We start from the raw sequence: 14,250 nt of genomic DNA, 5'->3' as shown, positions 1-14,250 counted from the left end.
AACGCGCGCGCTTTAATTTGACAGCCGAGCTGAAGCGGTAAGCGCGTTTATCCGCTCGCAAAAAAAAAAAAATAGCCCAAAGCAAACAAAAGAAAAGGGCAACAAGTGTAAAGTGGGCGCGCACTCTCAACTAGACAGAGAGAGTGAGAGAGAGAGAGAGAGAGAGGGACTGCGAGAGTGTGTGTGAGAGCGGGTGCGATCTGTTCCCAGTATTTCTGACCGTCCAGAAGCCACCAGAAGAAGCAGTTATTCCTGCGCCACCTACCTTTCTTTTTGTTCTTGTTGTCTCATGCTTTATCTTTTGTTGTTTGCTTTGGCTGCTTGGCATGCGCAGCACATACGTCGCTGTCGCTGTCACTGTCGCTGTCGCAGCCAGCAGCGCTGCTGGCGTCGCTGCTTTGCTTTATTCTGGGTGATTCTGATTCCTGGCGCAGGTATAAATGACAGCTTCTATGGCCATTTCACTTTTAGTCTTGAGTTGTCCACGCAAGCGCAATGAACCACTGTAAGTTGTTGTTGTCCCAGCATACGGTCAGGCCTTGATTGAATCGATTCGAATTGTTGTTGTTTGTTGTTGTCTTGCAGTAGTGCTGCTGCTGCTGCCGCTGCTGGCTGCAGCGAATACCATCAAAGAGCGCAACTTGTTTGCCACCGAACTGTTCCAGACCTTGGCCACCGATCGCCAGGATGAGAATGTCGTAATCTCGCCCGTGTCCATCCAGCTGGCTCTGGGCCTGGCCTACTACGGCGCCGAGGGCCGCACTGCAGCGGAGCTGCAGCGCACGCTGCACGTCTCCGCCAAGGAGAGCAAAGATGGCCTCGCCGAGAGCTACCATCGCCTGCTGCACTCGTACATCAAGTCCAAGACGGTGCTGGAGATCGCCAACAAAGTTTACACACGCGAGAAGCTGAAGGTGACTCCACACTTCCGTGAGGTAGCCGAGAAGTATTTCGACTCTGGTGTTGAGGGTCTGAATTTCGACAACGAAGACGAGGCACTGAAGCGCATCAATGATTGGGTCAAGGAGAAGACTCAAGGCAAGATTGAGCATGTCGTGGAGGCACTGGAGCCGGACACCAATGTGGCACTGATCAATGCCATTTACTTCAAGGCACGCTGGGCGCGTCCTTTCAACGACGAGGACACCAAGGATCGCGCCTTCTGGCTGAGCGAGGAGCGCTCCATTCAGGTGCCCACCATGTTTGCCGACAACTGGTATTACTATGCCGACTATCCCGAGCTCGACGCCAAGGCGATTGAATTGTTCTTCGAGAACATCAATATGACCATGTGGTTCATATTGCCCAACAAGCGCACGGGTCTGCAACAGCTGGAGCAGCAGCTGAAGGGCGTCGACTTTAAGCTGCTCGAGGATCGCTGGCAATGGCAGAGTGTCTCTGTCTACTTGCCCAAGTTCAAGTTTGAGTTTGACACCGACCTGAAGCCCACTCTGTTCAAGGTTTGTTATCATTAAGAAAAGCCTCGTCACGGTACACATATATAAATATTTAATGCCGTCCATAGATGGGCATCAAAGCCATGTTCTCGGATGCGGCCGACTTTAGCAACATCTTCGATGAGTCGCCCATTGGCACCCGCATCACCCAGGTGCAGCACAAGACTTTCATCGATGTCAATGAGATCGGCTGCGAGGCTGCTGGAGTTAGCTGTACGTGCCACCTTCCCAACTGCCCTTATAACTCTTAAGCTGATCCTAACAATCTTTCTCCCATCTAGATGCTGCTGGTGTGCCCATGTCCTTGCCGCTGGATCCCAAGACCTTTGTGGCCGATCATCCATTTGTGTTCCTCATACGCGATCAGCACGCGGTTTACTTCACCGGACACATTGTCAAATTCTAAAGTCGTTTTATAAGACATTTTTCAAGCAATATTATTTTATGTCATTTCATTATTTAAGCATTCATCATCTTGAATAAATTTCACAGTCGGTTTCAGCTCAAACGTTTTATTTAGAAATCAAAAGTTTCGCATTTGGGCACCAACTGCGGACCGCACTTACCCTCCGAGTAAAAGTCCAGGGCTGAAATAGAGTTACGAAAATGGACTTTAATGAGATCGATTGGGTCATTTCAATTGATAACCTACGTGGTCTTCCTCTTAGATTGCGTTCACAGTTAATGAATTCGATATCCCTTTGGTCAATATTTAAAAAACAGCCCTGATAGGCGCAAACTTCTAAAGAGGGCAGGGTGGAGATACATTTGCTGCGTATATACAAATTTAGAGCTACAAAGAGATAATCAAAATCTACATTAGCATACAATATAATATGTTATATGCAAGTCGTACCCACCTAAACTAAGGGGAGCTAATGTGGAGAGTAGCAACAAAATGATCTTCATCTTTGAAATGTTCTTGATCTATAGAAACTTCCATTAGAAATCCATTCCACTTAGCTAAACCGTGCTTAATTGCTTAATAGAATTGATTAGCCCCGCTTGGTTGGGCGTTATTGAAAAGGCCTCGGATAGTTATTGGGCTTTTTACACACGTTTCGACATGCTAAAAATATAAACAAACAGCCATAATTTTGGGTTTTTAAATATGCCTCGTCCACTTTACGTGTGACCCAAAAAGCAACGCACAACACAAAGGTAAAAATAAATAAAACGAACGAAATAAATGAAAAGATAAGAAGAAATTAAGGAAAGCCATAAGAATTATGTGCTCTCTTTTATATTATGCATACAACATATTTAAAACATTCAATTTATTCCGAAATATGTTCAGGAATTAAGAACTCATTGTGAATTCAGACACTCAGAAAAAGCGGGGTGTAGAGTTGAAAAGGTTAAAATATATATCTCTAGACATTTTGGTATTATAGTTAAAAAATATATATAATATATATAGATATTATTTTGATCTCAGCTTAACCGCACATCATACAATTGTGTATATAAAATTTGAAATATGTAAAAAAAAAACTATAGAAACTAAAAAAGTATTTTTATTAACACTAAAAAATTATACAATATAATAATAATAAATATCTTTGCTAAAAAATATTTAATATAAAAAAAGTATTATTTGATAACATATAATACATATATTTTCTTTTCATTTTCAGTGTTGCAAAGTGCATGCCAAATGGTTAAAGGGCATTGAAATGCGCCAAGCTTAGCAGTTGGCATAGGCCGTGTTGCCCCTGCAAGATCAGATCGATCAGATAATGGGGAGAGGGAGCTCTTCAGACATTTGTGGCATTTGTTTTAAAAGCGCCTTAGCCTGCGCCTGCAGCTGCACCTGCTGCGCTGGTTGATGAGGCAAGAGGACGGCGGGAGCGGGGGATAGGTATAGATAGAGGAATAGGGTGCTGGACTGTGCCCACTTGAAATTCCAGTCGCAAAGCCAACATGAAACAAAGAAAAACTTGTCAAGCAGTACAAACAAATCTAACAAAGGGACAGCAGCAGGAGAGCCGAGAGACAAGGAAGAGTGTAGGGAAGACAGACGCCGCTGCTCGCACTGCTGCAGCAGCAGCTGCTGGCCACAAGCGATGAAGCGCTGAAGCGAGGGGGCGCTATAAGAATTACAATTACAACAACAATTACATGGAGCAGACGCAGCGCCAGCAATAGCGGCAGCGCAAGCGTGCCCAGTATTTTAATAACCAGTATTCTTACTCAAGCGAGCGATCGTCAATACTTGAGAGAGAGGAAGAGAGAGAGTCGGCGTGTGAAAAAGTCTTCGTGTGTGAGAGCGCCAGCCGACGCAACAGTTGAAGTTGCATTTGAAGTTGGAGCCAGAAGAGACTATGAGTATGAGTGTATGGGGGAGAGAGAGCGTTCGGGCCTTGTGCGCTCGTAAGGTGCACAATTGTGCGAGCCCGAGGATCGCGCAGTCTGTGTATTGGTGTCAAGCGAGACAGACGTACTTCGGCATGCGCTGCTCTGAACGCGTCTTGCTCAATTTCACGTCTTTTGTTGTTGTGCGTGTTTAGTTTGCGCGAATAAGAAACTGCAGTGTGCAGCTGCCCGCGCCGCGCTACCCGCCCCCTGCTCCTTGGCCCACCTTTGCCGCCCACGCGTGTGTGCGCTGGGCTTATCTGGCCGTCAGAATCGGTAGCTTGTTTGTTTTTGTTGGCTCAGGCTACCTACAAAAAAGAAAAGAAAAAAAAAAGAGTAGAAAGAGGGAACAAACGGCAGCCTTCCAGCCGTCCAGGCTGTCAGGCATTAAGCGCTGCATGCGCAAAATAAATAAGAAGAAATAGTTGACCAGTTTTCCCGTCTCCTTCGGCTTGAGTGTGTGAATGCGTGCGCTTGTGTGAGTGTCAGTGTGCAGCAGAAGTAAAAGTGGAAAACGCGCATCAATTATTTTAAATGCTCTCAAAATATCTGCACGATTCGCCCCACAGTGCGACAATTTCGCATCAAATGAAGCGCAGTGGCAACAAAAAATGCAGCAATCAATGTGACGCGTTAAATTTCCCACTTGGCCAACTCTCATTGAGCTTTTCCAAATACCAAATATCGAGTGTAATGCCAACCAGTTTCCAGTTGCCAGGCAGCCAGCCATTGAACCAAATTAACTGCACATAAAGATTTGTACTAGATGCTGTCAGCAACAACAACAACAACAACAGCGACAAAGAAGTCCAAAAGAAATAAATAAACCAGAATTTGCTTGATTTATGTGTGATTAGGAAAACGCGACAGAAAATCCAATAAATTATAGCAACAATAATAATAAAGAGTAGAGAATAAAGAGTAAAGAGTAAAGATAAAAATAAATAAAAGGCTGCGCCTGCGCCTGGCTACACCTCAAGTCACCTTCAGCGCCTTTTTTGTTGGCAAATTAATAAGAAATATGTTGAAATCCTAATTTATGTGTGTGCACAAATACCTACATACATGTGTATGTCGATATACATCAGTGAGTGTGTTTGTGTTTTATATAAATTTGTGAATGCAAATCAAGCGAAACAACAAAGCCGATAAGCGTCTCAGCAAGGATTTTATTATGGATACCACAAATCAAATGCATTTGGAGCTCGAAAGGTGAGTCCAAAAAATAGATCTCGCATGCTGATAATTAAAACATGATTTTATTTACCTGCATTTTGTATTTCGATTTAAATTTTGTTACCAATTTCGTATAGCTGCTTAGGTTATTTAATATTTTTGATCTTATCTCAATTTTTGATCATTCTGCTCTATTGTTTTTAAGACTCTTAAAATAAGCTGAATTCCAATCGAATTTTTTGATTAGAAAGAGCTAAACTTGAAATTTATAATATTAATAAGCACAGTAGACCTTTTATATATATACAGAAAGCGGCTGACTAGTGCATACCCTGTAATTCAATATTATGTTAAATGGAATATTCAGAAAGCCTTTACCCTATAGCCAGAACTCTTTTGTTTTAGCTTATCTGTGTCTAGCATACAAAATCGACTAAGACAGTGAGAGGGATAAAAACATGTTGCTCTCTTTTAATAATAACCATTAAGTTAGAAATTTATTGCAATCGCCTAACTGTTCTCAGCTACTCACAATAAATAATAAATTTACGATTTGTTTTATGCTTGCGACATTCAAAATTTATTCGTTTTAATTTGATTGCTAATCAAATTTGCTTTCATTAACTAAAAACATAAAAATAAAGAAGAGAAAACAAATAAATTTGATAGTTAATTTAGCACCTCAACTTAGCTGGAGGGTAAAATTTGAGCTCAGACATAGGCATAATTAGCAATGTGTCCCATGAAGACAATCGAATCTTTGTATTTGATGGCAAAGGCGAATGGATGATCCGCCTCAAATTTCTTCGAGCGCGAGAACAAGCCCTTCAAAACTAAAGGAAAGAGATAGAGAGAGAGAAAGATAACGTATTTATAATTCAAGAGAAATACAGCCAGATATAGCTTACCACCCGTCTCCAGAGGCTGCTCGACGCCTGCCTCAGAGACCTCTACATGGGCCTTGTGCTCGACGTTGTTGATGAAGTGGCTCACGAACATGCGGTACATATTACCAAAGTCTCCCTCGCGGGAGAACATGGTCGTAACGCCCAGCTGGAAAACAGATTAATAGATTAATAGAGACTAAGAATTTCTGTTACTACTTCAACTGCTTTCGCACCTGCTTGAACGGTTTCTCCAGGCTAAGGCCGAAGGTGACACTGAACTTGGGCAGCTCCACCTCCACTTTCTGCATGCTCATCGAGCCCAGTTCGTTGAGCAGATTCTTGCCCACCAGGCTCTGCTGGAGGGCACGTAGACCGTCCTTGCGATTGGGCAGCAGCAATATCATTGAGAACTCCTGATTTTGATAGGGCAGCTCCAGGACCTTCGCATCCAGGCTGCTAATCTCGGCATAGTTCAGGTTCTGCAAGGTCCACATGGTCTCCACATTGACGTTTTGGCCATCGCCCGTGCGGAAGCTGCGACTCTTTGTCTTTTCCAGCTTGAAGGCCTTCTGCCAGGGCGCGGAGAACGTGACGCCATTTACAATGACTCCCTCGGTGCGATCGTTGAGCAGCTCCGCCCTCAGTATGTCCTTAATCTGATTATTTGTCTTGGTCGCCACAGCCTGATTAATGCTGGCCGCAGTGCGCTTGTTGTACGGCGGATGAAAGTCGAGCTTCTCAATGTTCGAGTCGAACTGACGTTGAGCCACATCACGAAAAGAGTTCTTGAACTCCAGATTTTCGTTGATGTAGATGTTGTTGGCCAGCCGCAGATTGTTGTCGCGCGTCAGCGCCTGCTGGAAGCTGCTATGGCGCTGCGACACCTGATCCGCATCGCCAGTGCCCAAGCGCATGCCCTCCTTCAGCTCTATGGCTGTCTGGCCCTTGGCCCCGAAGAAGGCCAGCGCCATCGAGGTCTGTATGGCGGCGGTGCCAATCACAACATTCTCATTGAGTCGCTCCGCACCCACTGCATTGTACAGATCGGCAGCGAGCAGATTGCGATCCCGGGCAACATCTAAGCCGGCCGAGGTTCTCGCTTGGCAACTGCCGAAAATTGCCAAGGAAACTGGTGAAAAGTTTCATTTTAGTAGAAAGCAAAATTCAAATGAAAATAAATACCAGAGAAATACTTCAGAAAATAGGGCATATTTAGGATATAATTAAATATGAGATTTATTTTTATTTTCCTATTTAATCTGACAGCTTACACAATTTTCTGATATATTCCTATTTTCAAATATTATTTTATCGATTTAAAAGATCTGACAATATTTACTACATATACTAAAAAGTTGAACATATTTAAATCTTGCCGAGACTTAACAAACATATTTTCTCATCAGAGTCAGCTAATGCGATCTCAGATAAAATCAGATACTTGATATGCAAATCCAAAAGAGATTTGAAAGCTCGAAAATATTAACAGAAGCTAATCTCTGCACAAATGAGAAGAAAACGATGTGACAAGTTCCCCAAAAGTTCTGTAATATACCATTTAGAAACTTGAATAGCTATGAATCTTATCACGGGTTTCGGTTCTTGTTTGCCCACACAGACAGCTATTGTCATCATCAACATCTGTCACATAGATATATGCATATGAGACCAATATTTTGGAATAAAATTCCAATTAAATTATGTGTCGCGTTGTCTTGTTCGATTGTCTCTGAAGAGCCTTGATTCTGTTGTGACAGACCATAAAAAAACCCATTAGTTCTCTTGGCCACTTATACAGGGCAGATATGGGGTATTCTGGCTGTGTCATAAAGTGAGTAACTTAGTTGAAAAGAAATATATTCTTATTTATAATAATAACCTAATCTTACCTAAATAATTTCTTATCTTATCTAACTTGACTTTCACCCAGAATATATTGCAATAAATTGGCACAGATGCTGCGCGTAGTCTAAGGCAGTAAGGCTACTTACTACTATATAATGAAATCGAATATTATCATGTTAACATTGAACCACTTCAGCAGAGCTGATAAGCTTTACATTATCACTCAAGTTCATCTTTAAAAAAAAATAAGTGCATTCAATATATAAAATTCAGTATCTAGGGTATACAAACGTTGTTCATTTTGATTTGCGATTTCGTTTTGTGGTTTATTGTAATTTTTATCAATAAATCGAGCCATAAATATTGTCACTTTGCTTTTTCGTAGACCATTGAGACTGGTTTTTGTTTGTGTATGCTCGAGTACAAGTTTATAAAGATCTTATAGGCAATAATTGAGGCTTACGTAATAGGCACTGCACTGAGCTGAGCGTCATGATTGCTTCAATTTATATATATGCGAAATAAATATACATATATGTATGTATGTTTGTGTGTATCTATATTACTCTACTATGTGTGTGTGTGTTTACAGAAACTATTTTCGCTTGATTAATATTTTGCGTCGTCGCGCGTTGAGCGTCCGAATGTGAACTGATTTCGTGGCTGGCTGTGAGAGACTTTTGGAGCTGCGATTTCGTCTTAGATTCGTCGGAAATTAGTCGATCAGCTGGCTGTTTTCATTTGTTTTTTTCGTGTGTAGCTTTGTTTACAGATCGTTTATCACCTTGACGGAGCGCTGATAAGCCGATAACCTTTGCGCTAGACTCTGGTCCTCGGATTTTAGATGTCGACCACATGGCCCGCCAGTAGCAGGGTCTTCTCATTGCCGACGGCATAGAAGAACGGATGATTGATCACCAGGGATAATGTGCTGCGAAATAGATCGGTGAAGGCAGCCACTGAAGCGTGCGCAGAGGACGAAGGGGAGAACAATGAAATGCAGCTGTAGTCAACAGAAATTCCAAAGTCTTGGGCTAATTTGAAGAGCTTACCAAAAGTTTGCCCCGCCTCACCGCCCGCCTCGTTCAGCTCGAGCAGCACGGTGTGTGGCACTGCGGTCAAATGTGGCGCCGAGCTGGACAAAATTGAGCTGAACACATTGTGTAGCTGAGCCTCGGGTGTGAAGAGCTTGGAGAGACCCAGCTGCAGGCAGAGAGAGATTTAATTGTATTATATTCAATATACAGTTAGATTAAGAATTTAGCTTACCTGCTCCAGAACTCTGCGCAGCTCGGTGTGGGCCAACAAACTGAACTTGGGCAGGGTTAAAGCGATTTTGCGTCCGCTCAGCATTCGACGTAGCTGATGCAGATCGATGCGTTGCAGCTGGCGTTCCAGTTGGGCCAAGCCCAGCGGCTGATTGGGATAAATGATGAGCAGACTGAGGCCCGCTGTGGCATAGGGCAGCTCAACGGCGCAGGCATCCAGCGAGGGCAGCTCCGCATAGCGGAGCCGATGCTGCATGAACATGGCATCCACTAGCTTGGCATTGCGGCTGCCCTCGGTAAAGAAGTTGATGCGCTGCGTCTGCTGCGCATCGAAGGCCTGCGCCCAGGGTGCGCGAAATGTGAGCGCCGAGACGTGCAGGAAGGGAGTGTCCGAGCCGCTGGTGGACTCCAGCAAATGGCTGCTAACCAGCTCACCCACGCTGTAGTTGCTGCGCCTCAGGAAGTCATAGTTAATCTGCTGCGCCGTGCTTGCCCAGCTGTCGAAGTCCAGCCGATGCACGCCTATGCCCAAAACATTGGCATGCGCCTCAAACTCATCCCGAAAGCTGAAGGTGTAGCGCTGCTGAGTGTAGAGCTCGCTGAGCAGCCGCAGCTGGCAGCCGATGGCCACCTCCTGCTTCAGGTCCGCCAGCAGCTGCCTGAATTGCTGCACCGACTGCTCCGGCGTACCCAAATACTGCAGCTCCAGAGCCACGCGCAGCTGTTGAGCTGTCGGCGCCGAGCTGGGCGTGACGCCAGCATAGAGCAGAGTGAGAGCCGTTTGCAGGAGCAGCGGGGAGACAGCGACATTGCTGTGCGGCTGTGCCAGGCCCAGACTCGTGGCCAGACGCAGGCCAAAGCGCTCGGTAGATCCGCTTAAAGCAGCTGCCGGATTGCCGTGCGCACCGCTACTGAACAGCAGCAGCAGCAGCTGAAGCACGACAGCTGTTGCGACTAGAAGTCGTCTCCAGTTAACGTAACTCATTGGGGTATTTCCAAGCTTTAAATCGAGTTAAGATTCAAATTCAAGCTGATGCTGTTGCTCTTGCTGTTTCTGTTGCTGCTGTTGCCACCAGTGCTCACACTCAATTAAAGAAACATGCGAGCCGGAAAATCAAAACAGAAAGTGACGGCGACACAGAGCCGGTTTTAAGATCTACAAAAAAAATACTCAAAGTTGCTTTTAATTGAAATTCTGATAAGACAAAGCGAGCGAGAGAGGGTAGGTTGGCTACGCACGACAGCTGAATGAAATAGAATGATTATCTAGCAAGTGACCTAATTGCCAGAGCACTGTCACGATTTGAGTAGATGCCGCAGATCCATTAAAGCTATTAGAAATGTATTTGTAATCAATTAACTTAAACAGAGCTCAAGATCAGGTATTACGATGAGAAAATATGGAATATAGAGAATATATCTCAGAGCACAAATGCTTTATTGAGTCTCTGTAAAGAGAATCGTGATGATATCAAACATTCGAAGTAAGGTTGCATAACCTATAATCCATAGTCCTGCGTAATCCAGTTTGAGCTCCCTTTGATTCCAAGCCTTCAATCTGATATCACATCATTTTAATGTATGTCAGAGAATTTCAGCTTCGGCTTTAATGGGAAATAGTCCGGTTTTTGCTTATCAGCAACATAGATGTGTAAGCAAACATCAACAATTGATGGCTCAAGTTCGTAGATCCCCATGTTTTTATTCCATCCAAGAACTTCAACAGTCTGTTAAGATGTTATTATAATTAGTTGATTTATTTCTGTATTGTCGTAACAACATGATGCAATATGAGTGATAGACGCCTCAGTTGTCTCCCTCTTAGTATTTCTCTCAAAAGGGGGTTTTTCGCTTTAGTCATCGGGAGGCCAACCTGTCGCTGGACTTTCCAGGGGCGCGTTGAATCGAGGAAGTTACGATTGATGAAATTTGCATTTGTTTATATGACAGCTCTTGGCATTGGTCATTGACGTACGTAAAAGATTGTTAGAGCTACCAGCGATCAGCTACCAGCTACCATTAATAGTTGGCCTGAGGGGCCTCTCTGCTGAGCGAAACGGGTTTGCCGAGCTTTTTGCGGGCAAAAACCAAAGGCTAACCGTTCAGCTGGAAAAGGCACAAATGCTGAGCAATCTGCGAGGTGCAGCGCAAAGGTTATCTAACAGAATATAGGCACGATGAGTGTGTGTGTGTGTGTGTGTATTAGAGTAAATGTAAAAATTACGAACATGTATTACAAATAGCAAATGCGTACAGTTAACTTAGGGTCTAAGGCTCTACTGTCTAGCGCTGATCTGCGGCGGCTGGACCACATGCCCAATGAAGAGCACCGATTCTGGTGTGCGTATGGCGAACAGGAATGGATGATCGGCAATAAATTCGCGCGACTTCATCGGCAGCAGCAGCGGCACAAATTTGGCAACTATATAAAGAGATGGCATAATTAGATGAATTATGAATGGCAGTTGGAAGGTCTCTCGACTTACATGTGGCAGCTGCTGCCTCGGAGCCAGCCTCGTTGACATCAATGAAGGCCTTTTGCAGTATTTTGGACACTTTCACGGAACGCATCAGTATGGTATTCACCTGCGAGTTGTCGGTGAACATGCGACGCACGCCCAGCTCCTGCAGCGGCAGCGTCATGTCCTGTTCGAACTCAATGCGAAATTTGGGTAGCCGCACCGCGACCATCTCTCGGCGTAGACGTGCGGCAATCTGATTTAGATCCCTACGCTCCAGTTCCCGCTCCAGCTGTGGCAGACCATCCACCTGGTTGGGCAATACGAACAGCATGGATACTTCAGTGCCGGCATAGGGCAGCTCGAGAGCTACGGCATCCAGTTCTGGCAGCTCGGCATAGGCGAACACATCGTCGTTGTACATCATGGCCACCGTGATGGCCTTGTTGCTATTCACGCGGAACTTGTCCGGCGTGGTATCCATGGCTGAAAACTCGTTTGCCCAGCGCGCCTTGAAGTAGATCGCATTGACCAGCAATGCTTGGGTCTCATCGTCAATATCGTTGGGGCTGACCAGGTCGCGAATAATATTGCGCGTGGCGTCCGCTGCCCAGGCATTGATTCGCGCTGAAGTATTGGCCGACCGCTTCATGTCGACCCCCTCAATCTCCGAGTTGAAGAACTGATGAGCATAGCGCGCGTAATCGGGATTGACCACAGCTAGCTCATGATTGTAGAACAGTTTATTGGCCACAATCAGTTGAGCATTCGTCAGCTCTCGCTCCAGTTTGCCTACTCGCTGGAAGTCTATGGCCGTCGTCAACTTATTCTGTTCGAAATGGCCAGCCGATCGAATCTCCGTGGCCGTTTCTCCACTTGAGACGCCGTACAGCATCGCCAGCATAGCGTGGACCGAGGAGGGCGAGTAGACGACATTGCGGTTGGCATTATTGCGCGAGATGGGCTGAAAGAGTGTGGAGCTGAAGCGCTCACGGTAATTGAACTGAGCTGGCGGCCGTGTGGGACCCGACGAGGCTCTCGACCGGCCAGCGGCTGAGCGGTCGCCTGAGCCGTCGATGCCAAGCACTGTGACGCCAGGAGTTAGAGATGCGTCCGGAGCTTCAACTGGAGCTGACGATTGGCCGGGATATTGTTGTCGCTGGATATTTGCTGGCGATGCTGCTGCCGGAACTGTGCCGATTCTATTCTGGACTGGAGCCGCCACACGGGATCTGCTCTGTAGCTGGTTATCGAAGCCAGAGCGCCTGCTAAAAATTATGTTGCCATAGTCTATAATACGCTGTCCGCTCGCCGTGACGGGTATGTGGAACAGACAAAGGCTAAGGCAGCTGCCCAGTAGAAGCAGCGCTGCTGATGCTGTAAAGAGATGAGACAGAGAGCACTGGCTAGAGCTTCGCACATCGGATATTGCCGCAATTGTTCTTAGCTTACAGTATTTGCACGACATGGCGACCAATTACTGCGGAGAGGGAAACTCGTTTAGCTGCTGCTTTATGTCTATATACAAACGTATATATAGAATACTTTTAAATATAATTCTCCTCCTCTGTTTTTGTTTTTATTTTTCGCGTCTCGACGCACTGCGATCGTCTGTTGGGCAGCTCAGTTCGACTGCAGCTTTAAAAACAAACTGAGCTGGGCAAAAAGTTTGAGCAGCGAGAATATGCGATCACCTAGAAGCGAGCTGATAACCGGTCCGTAATACTGGGCACTCCCTACACCACTTCCCGCTGGACAGTGGGTGCTTCAAGACGAGCACTGAGCAAATATTTTCAGAAAAATAAAGCTGAAGCAGAAAAAGTAAGAGAAACGAAACCTGTTGAGCGAAATGTCGCTCTTCGAGCTACCCTCTCTCTCTCTCTCTCTCTCTAACTCCCACTCTCTCGGTTCTGCTCTCTATTTCTAACTCTCGCACTCTTGGTCTCTCTCCTTCTCTGGAAAAACCCCGCGTATATTTAATTCCAATTACATAAAGGAAAATATGCGCCACTGCAAGTCGATCCAGGCTTTTTACTTGTGCATTGGGGCGTGGCTATTTGAAATGTGAAAAATACGTGAAATCTTTCTAGGCGATTAACAACAGCTAACAGATCACTGACTCAAGCGGAGAAGGTTCAATTCATTGACTCAGACAAGTCGGCTCTTGGAAGATTGAAAAACAAAAAAAAAACCATTTGAGTCTTGTATATTTTTAGCATTCCCACCGGATAACTGAGTGCGACTCATAACTTCTCGTTTTCCTGTTCTTAATGACGTCAAATCTAATGCCTGCCGACATTTTTATGCGTCCATAATAAAATATTAGTCAAGACATTCCCCATTTAACCTGTTACTAAATGCATTTCCTAAGCATTTCGTAAGAGCTACACATAAATTGTAGCGCGAGAACTAATTAGATATTCCAAAATCCGAATGCGAGATAAAACTAGCGGTAGTGGAGACCTCACACGACCCTCTACTCTCTACTTCGTTCTTAATTATGTAAAAGCGAGTCTCAGTATGCATTTCGTACGATATCAGACACACACACACATACACACCACACACACACGGACACTAACTGCCTGACCTAATTGCACGACTAAATGTGTAAACATAATTTACTCCAATTAGAGCCGATGACGCTCCGTGCCTCAATATCTTCCCCACATAAGTGAGCAGTGCCACGCCCCCCGCCACGTAACGCCCTCTCTGTGTAGCGCATGCCGCCGACATCGTTGCTGCCTCGGAAATTGGGGCAAGTGTATTGGAGAACGTGCACAGCGCAAAGATATGAGCTCCA

The 14,250-nt window shown here is 45.1% G+C and overlaps 6 protein-coding genes across 6 annotated transcripts in view; 2 read left to right on the top strand and 4 right to left on the bottom strand.

Moving 5' to 3' along the window:
* Positions 1-350: 350 nt before the first annotated feature.
* Positions 351-1,958, top strand: Spn43Aa (Serpin 43Aa). Its single transcript, XM_018106181.3, has 4 exons — positions 351-505; positions 586-1,460; positions 1,526-1,670; positions 1,739-1,958. Exons 1-4 carry the CDS (start codon positions 496-498, stop codon positions 1,861-1,863), a joined length of 1,155 nt encoding a protein of 384 aa, XP_017961670.1. The 5' UTR covers positions 351-495; the 3' UTR covers positions 1,864-1,958.
* Positions 1,895-2,444, bottom strand: LOC108654686 (uncharacterized). The gene is made up of 3 exons (XM_018106182.3): positions 2,318-2,444; positions 2,110-2,250; positions 1,895-2,044 (listed from the first exon to the last, which is right to left on the bottom strand). The coding sequence occupies exons 1-3, from the start codon at positions 2,364-2,366 to the stop codon at positions 1,974-1,976; spliced, it is 261 nt and encodes an 86-aa protein (XP_017961671.1). The 5' UTR covers positions 2,367-2,444; the 3' UTR covers positions 1,895-1,973.
* An 880-nt stretch (positions 2,445-3,324) lies between these two features.
* The window catches only part of pk (prickle), a 73,150-nt gene continuing 62,224 nt past the window's right edge, over positions 3,325-14,250 (top strand). The window contains exon 1 of the mRNA XM_089261284.1: positions 3,325-5,024. Within this exon, the coding sequence (XP_089117410.1) occupies positions 4,933-5,024 (92 nt within the window). The 5' untranslated portion in view covers positions 3,325-4,932. The remainder of the gene's footprint in view (positions 5,025-14,250) is intronic.
* Spn43Ab (Serpin 43Ab) lies at positions 5,541-8,539 on the bottom strand. The gene is made up of 4 exons (XM_018106179.3): positions 8,184-8,539; positions 6,109-7,004; positions 5,897-6,041; positions 5,541-5,821 (listed from the first exon to the last, which is right to left on the bottom strand). Exons 1-4 carry the CDS (start codon positions 8,212-8,214, stop codon positions 5,700-5,702), a joined length of 1,194 nt encoding a protein of 397 aa, XP_017961668.1. The 5' UTR covers positions 8,215-8,539; the 3' UTR covers positions 5,541-5,699.
* Positions 8,455-10,118, bottom strand: Spn43Ad (Serpin 43Ad). Its single transcript, XM_018106178.3, has 3 exons — positions 8,990-10,118; positions 8,773-8,923; positions 8,455-8,679 (listed from the first exon to the last, which is right to left on the bottom strand). Exons 1-3 carry the CDS (start codon positions 9,971-9,973, stop codon positions 8,561-8,563), a joined length of 1,254 nt encoding a protein of 417 aa, XP_017961667.1. The 5' UTR covers positions 9,974-10,118; the 3' UTR covers positions 8,455-8,560.
* On the bottom strand, positions 11,171-13,099 carry nec (necrotic). Its single transcript, XM_018106177.3, has 3 exons — positions 12,900-13,099; positions 11,475-12,824; positions 11,171-11,410 (listed from the first exon to the last, which is right to left on the bottom strand). The coding sequence occupies exons 1-3, from the start codon at positions 12,913-12,915 to the stop codon at positions 11,265-11,267; spliced, it is 1,512 nt and encodes a 503-aa protein (XP_017961666.1). The 5' UTR covers positions 12,916-13,099; the 3' UTR covers positions 11,171-11,264.

The sequence above is a fragment of the Drosophila navojoa genome, chromosome 5 (genome assembly GCF_054131105.1).
Source record: "Drosophila navojoa isolate 15081-1374.11 chromosome 5, UAZ_NAV_1.0, whole genome shotgun sequence".
Taxonomy (NCBI): domain Eukaryota; kingdom Metazoa; phylum Arthropoda; class Insecta; order Diptera; family Drosophilidae; genus Drosophila; species Drosophila navojoa.
This window is presented reverse-complemented; position numbering and strand designations above follow the sequence as displayed.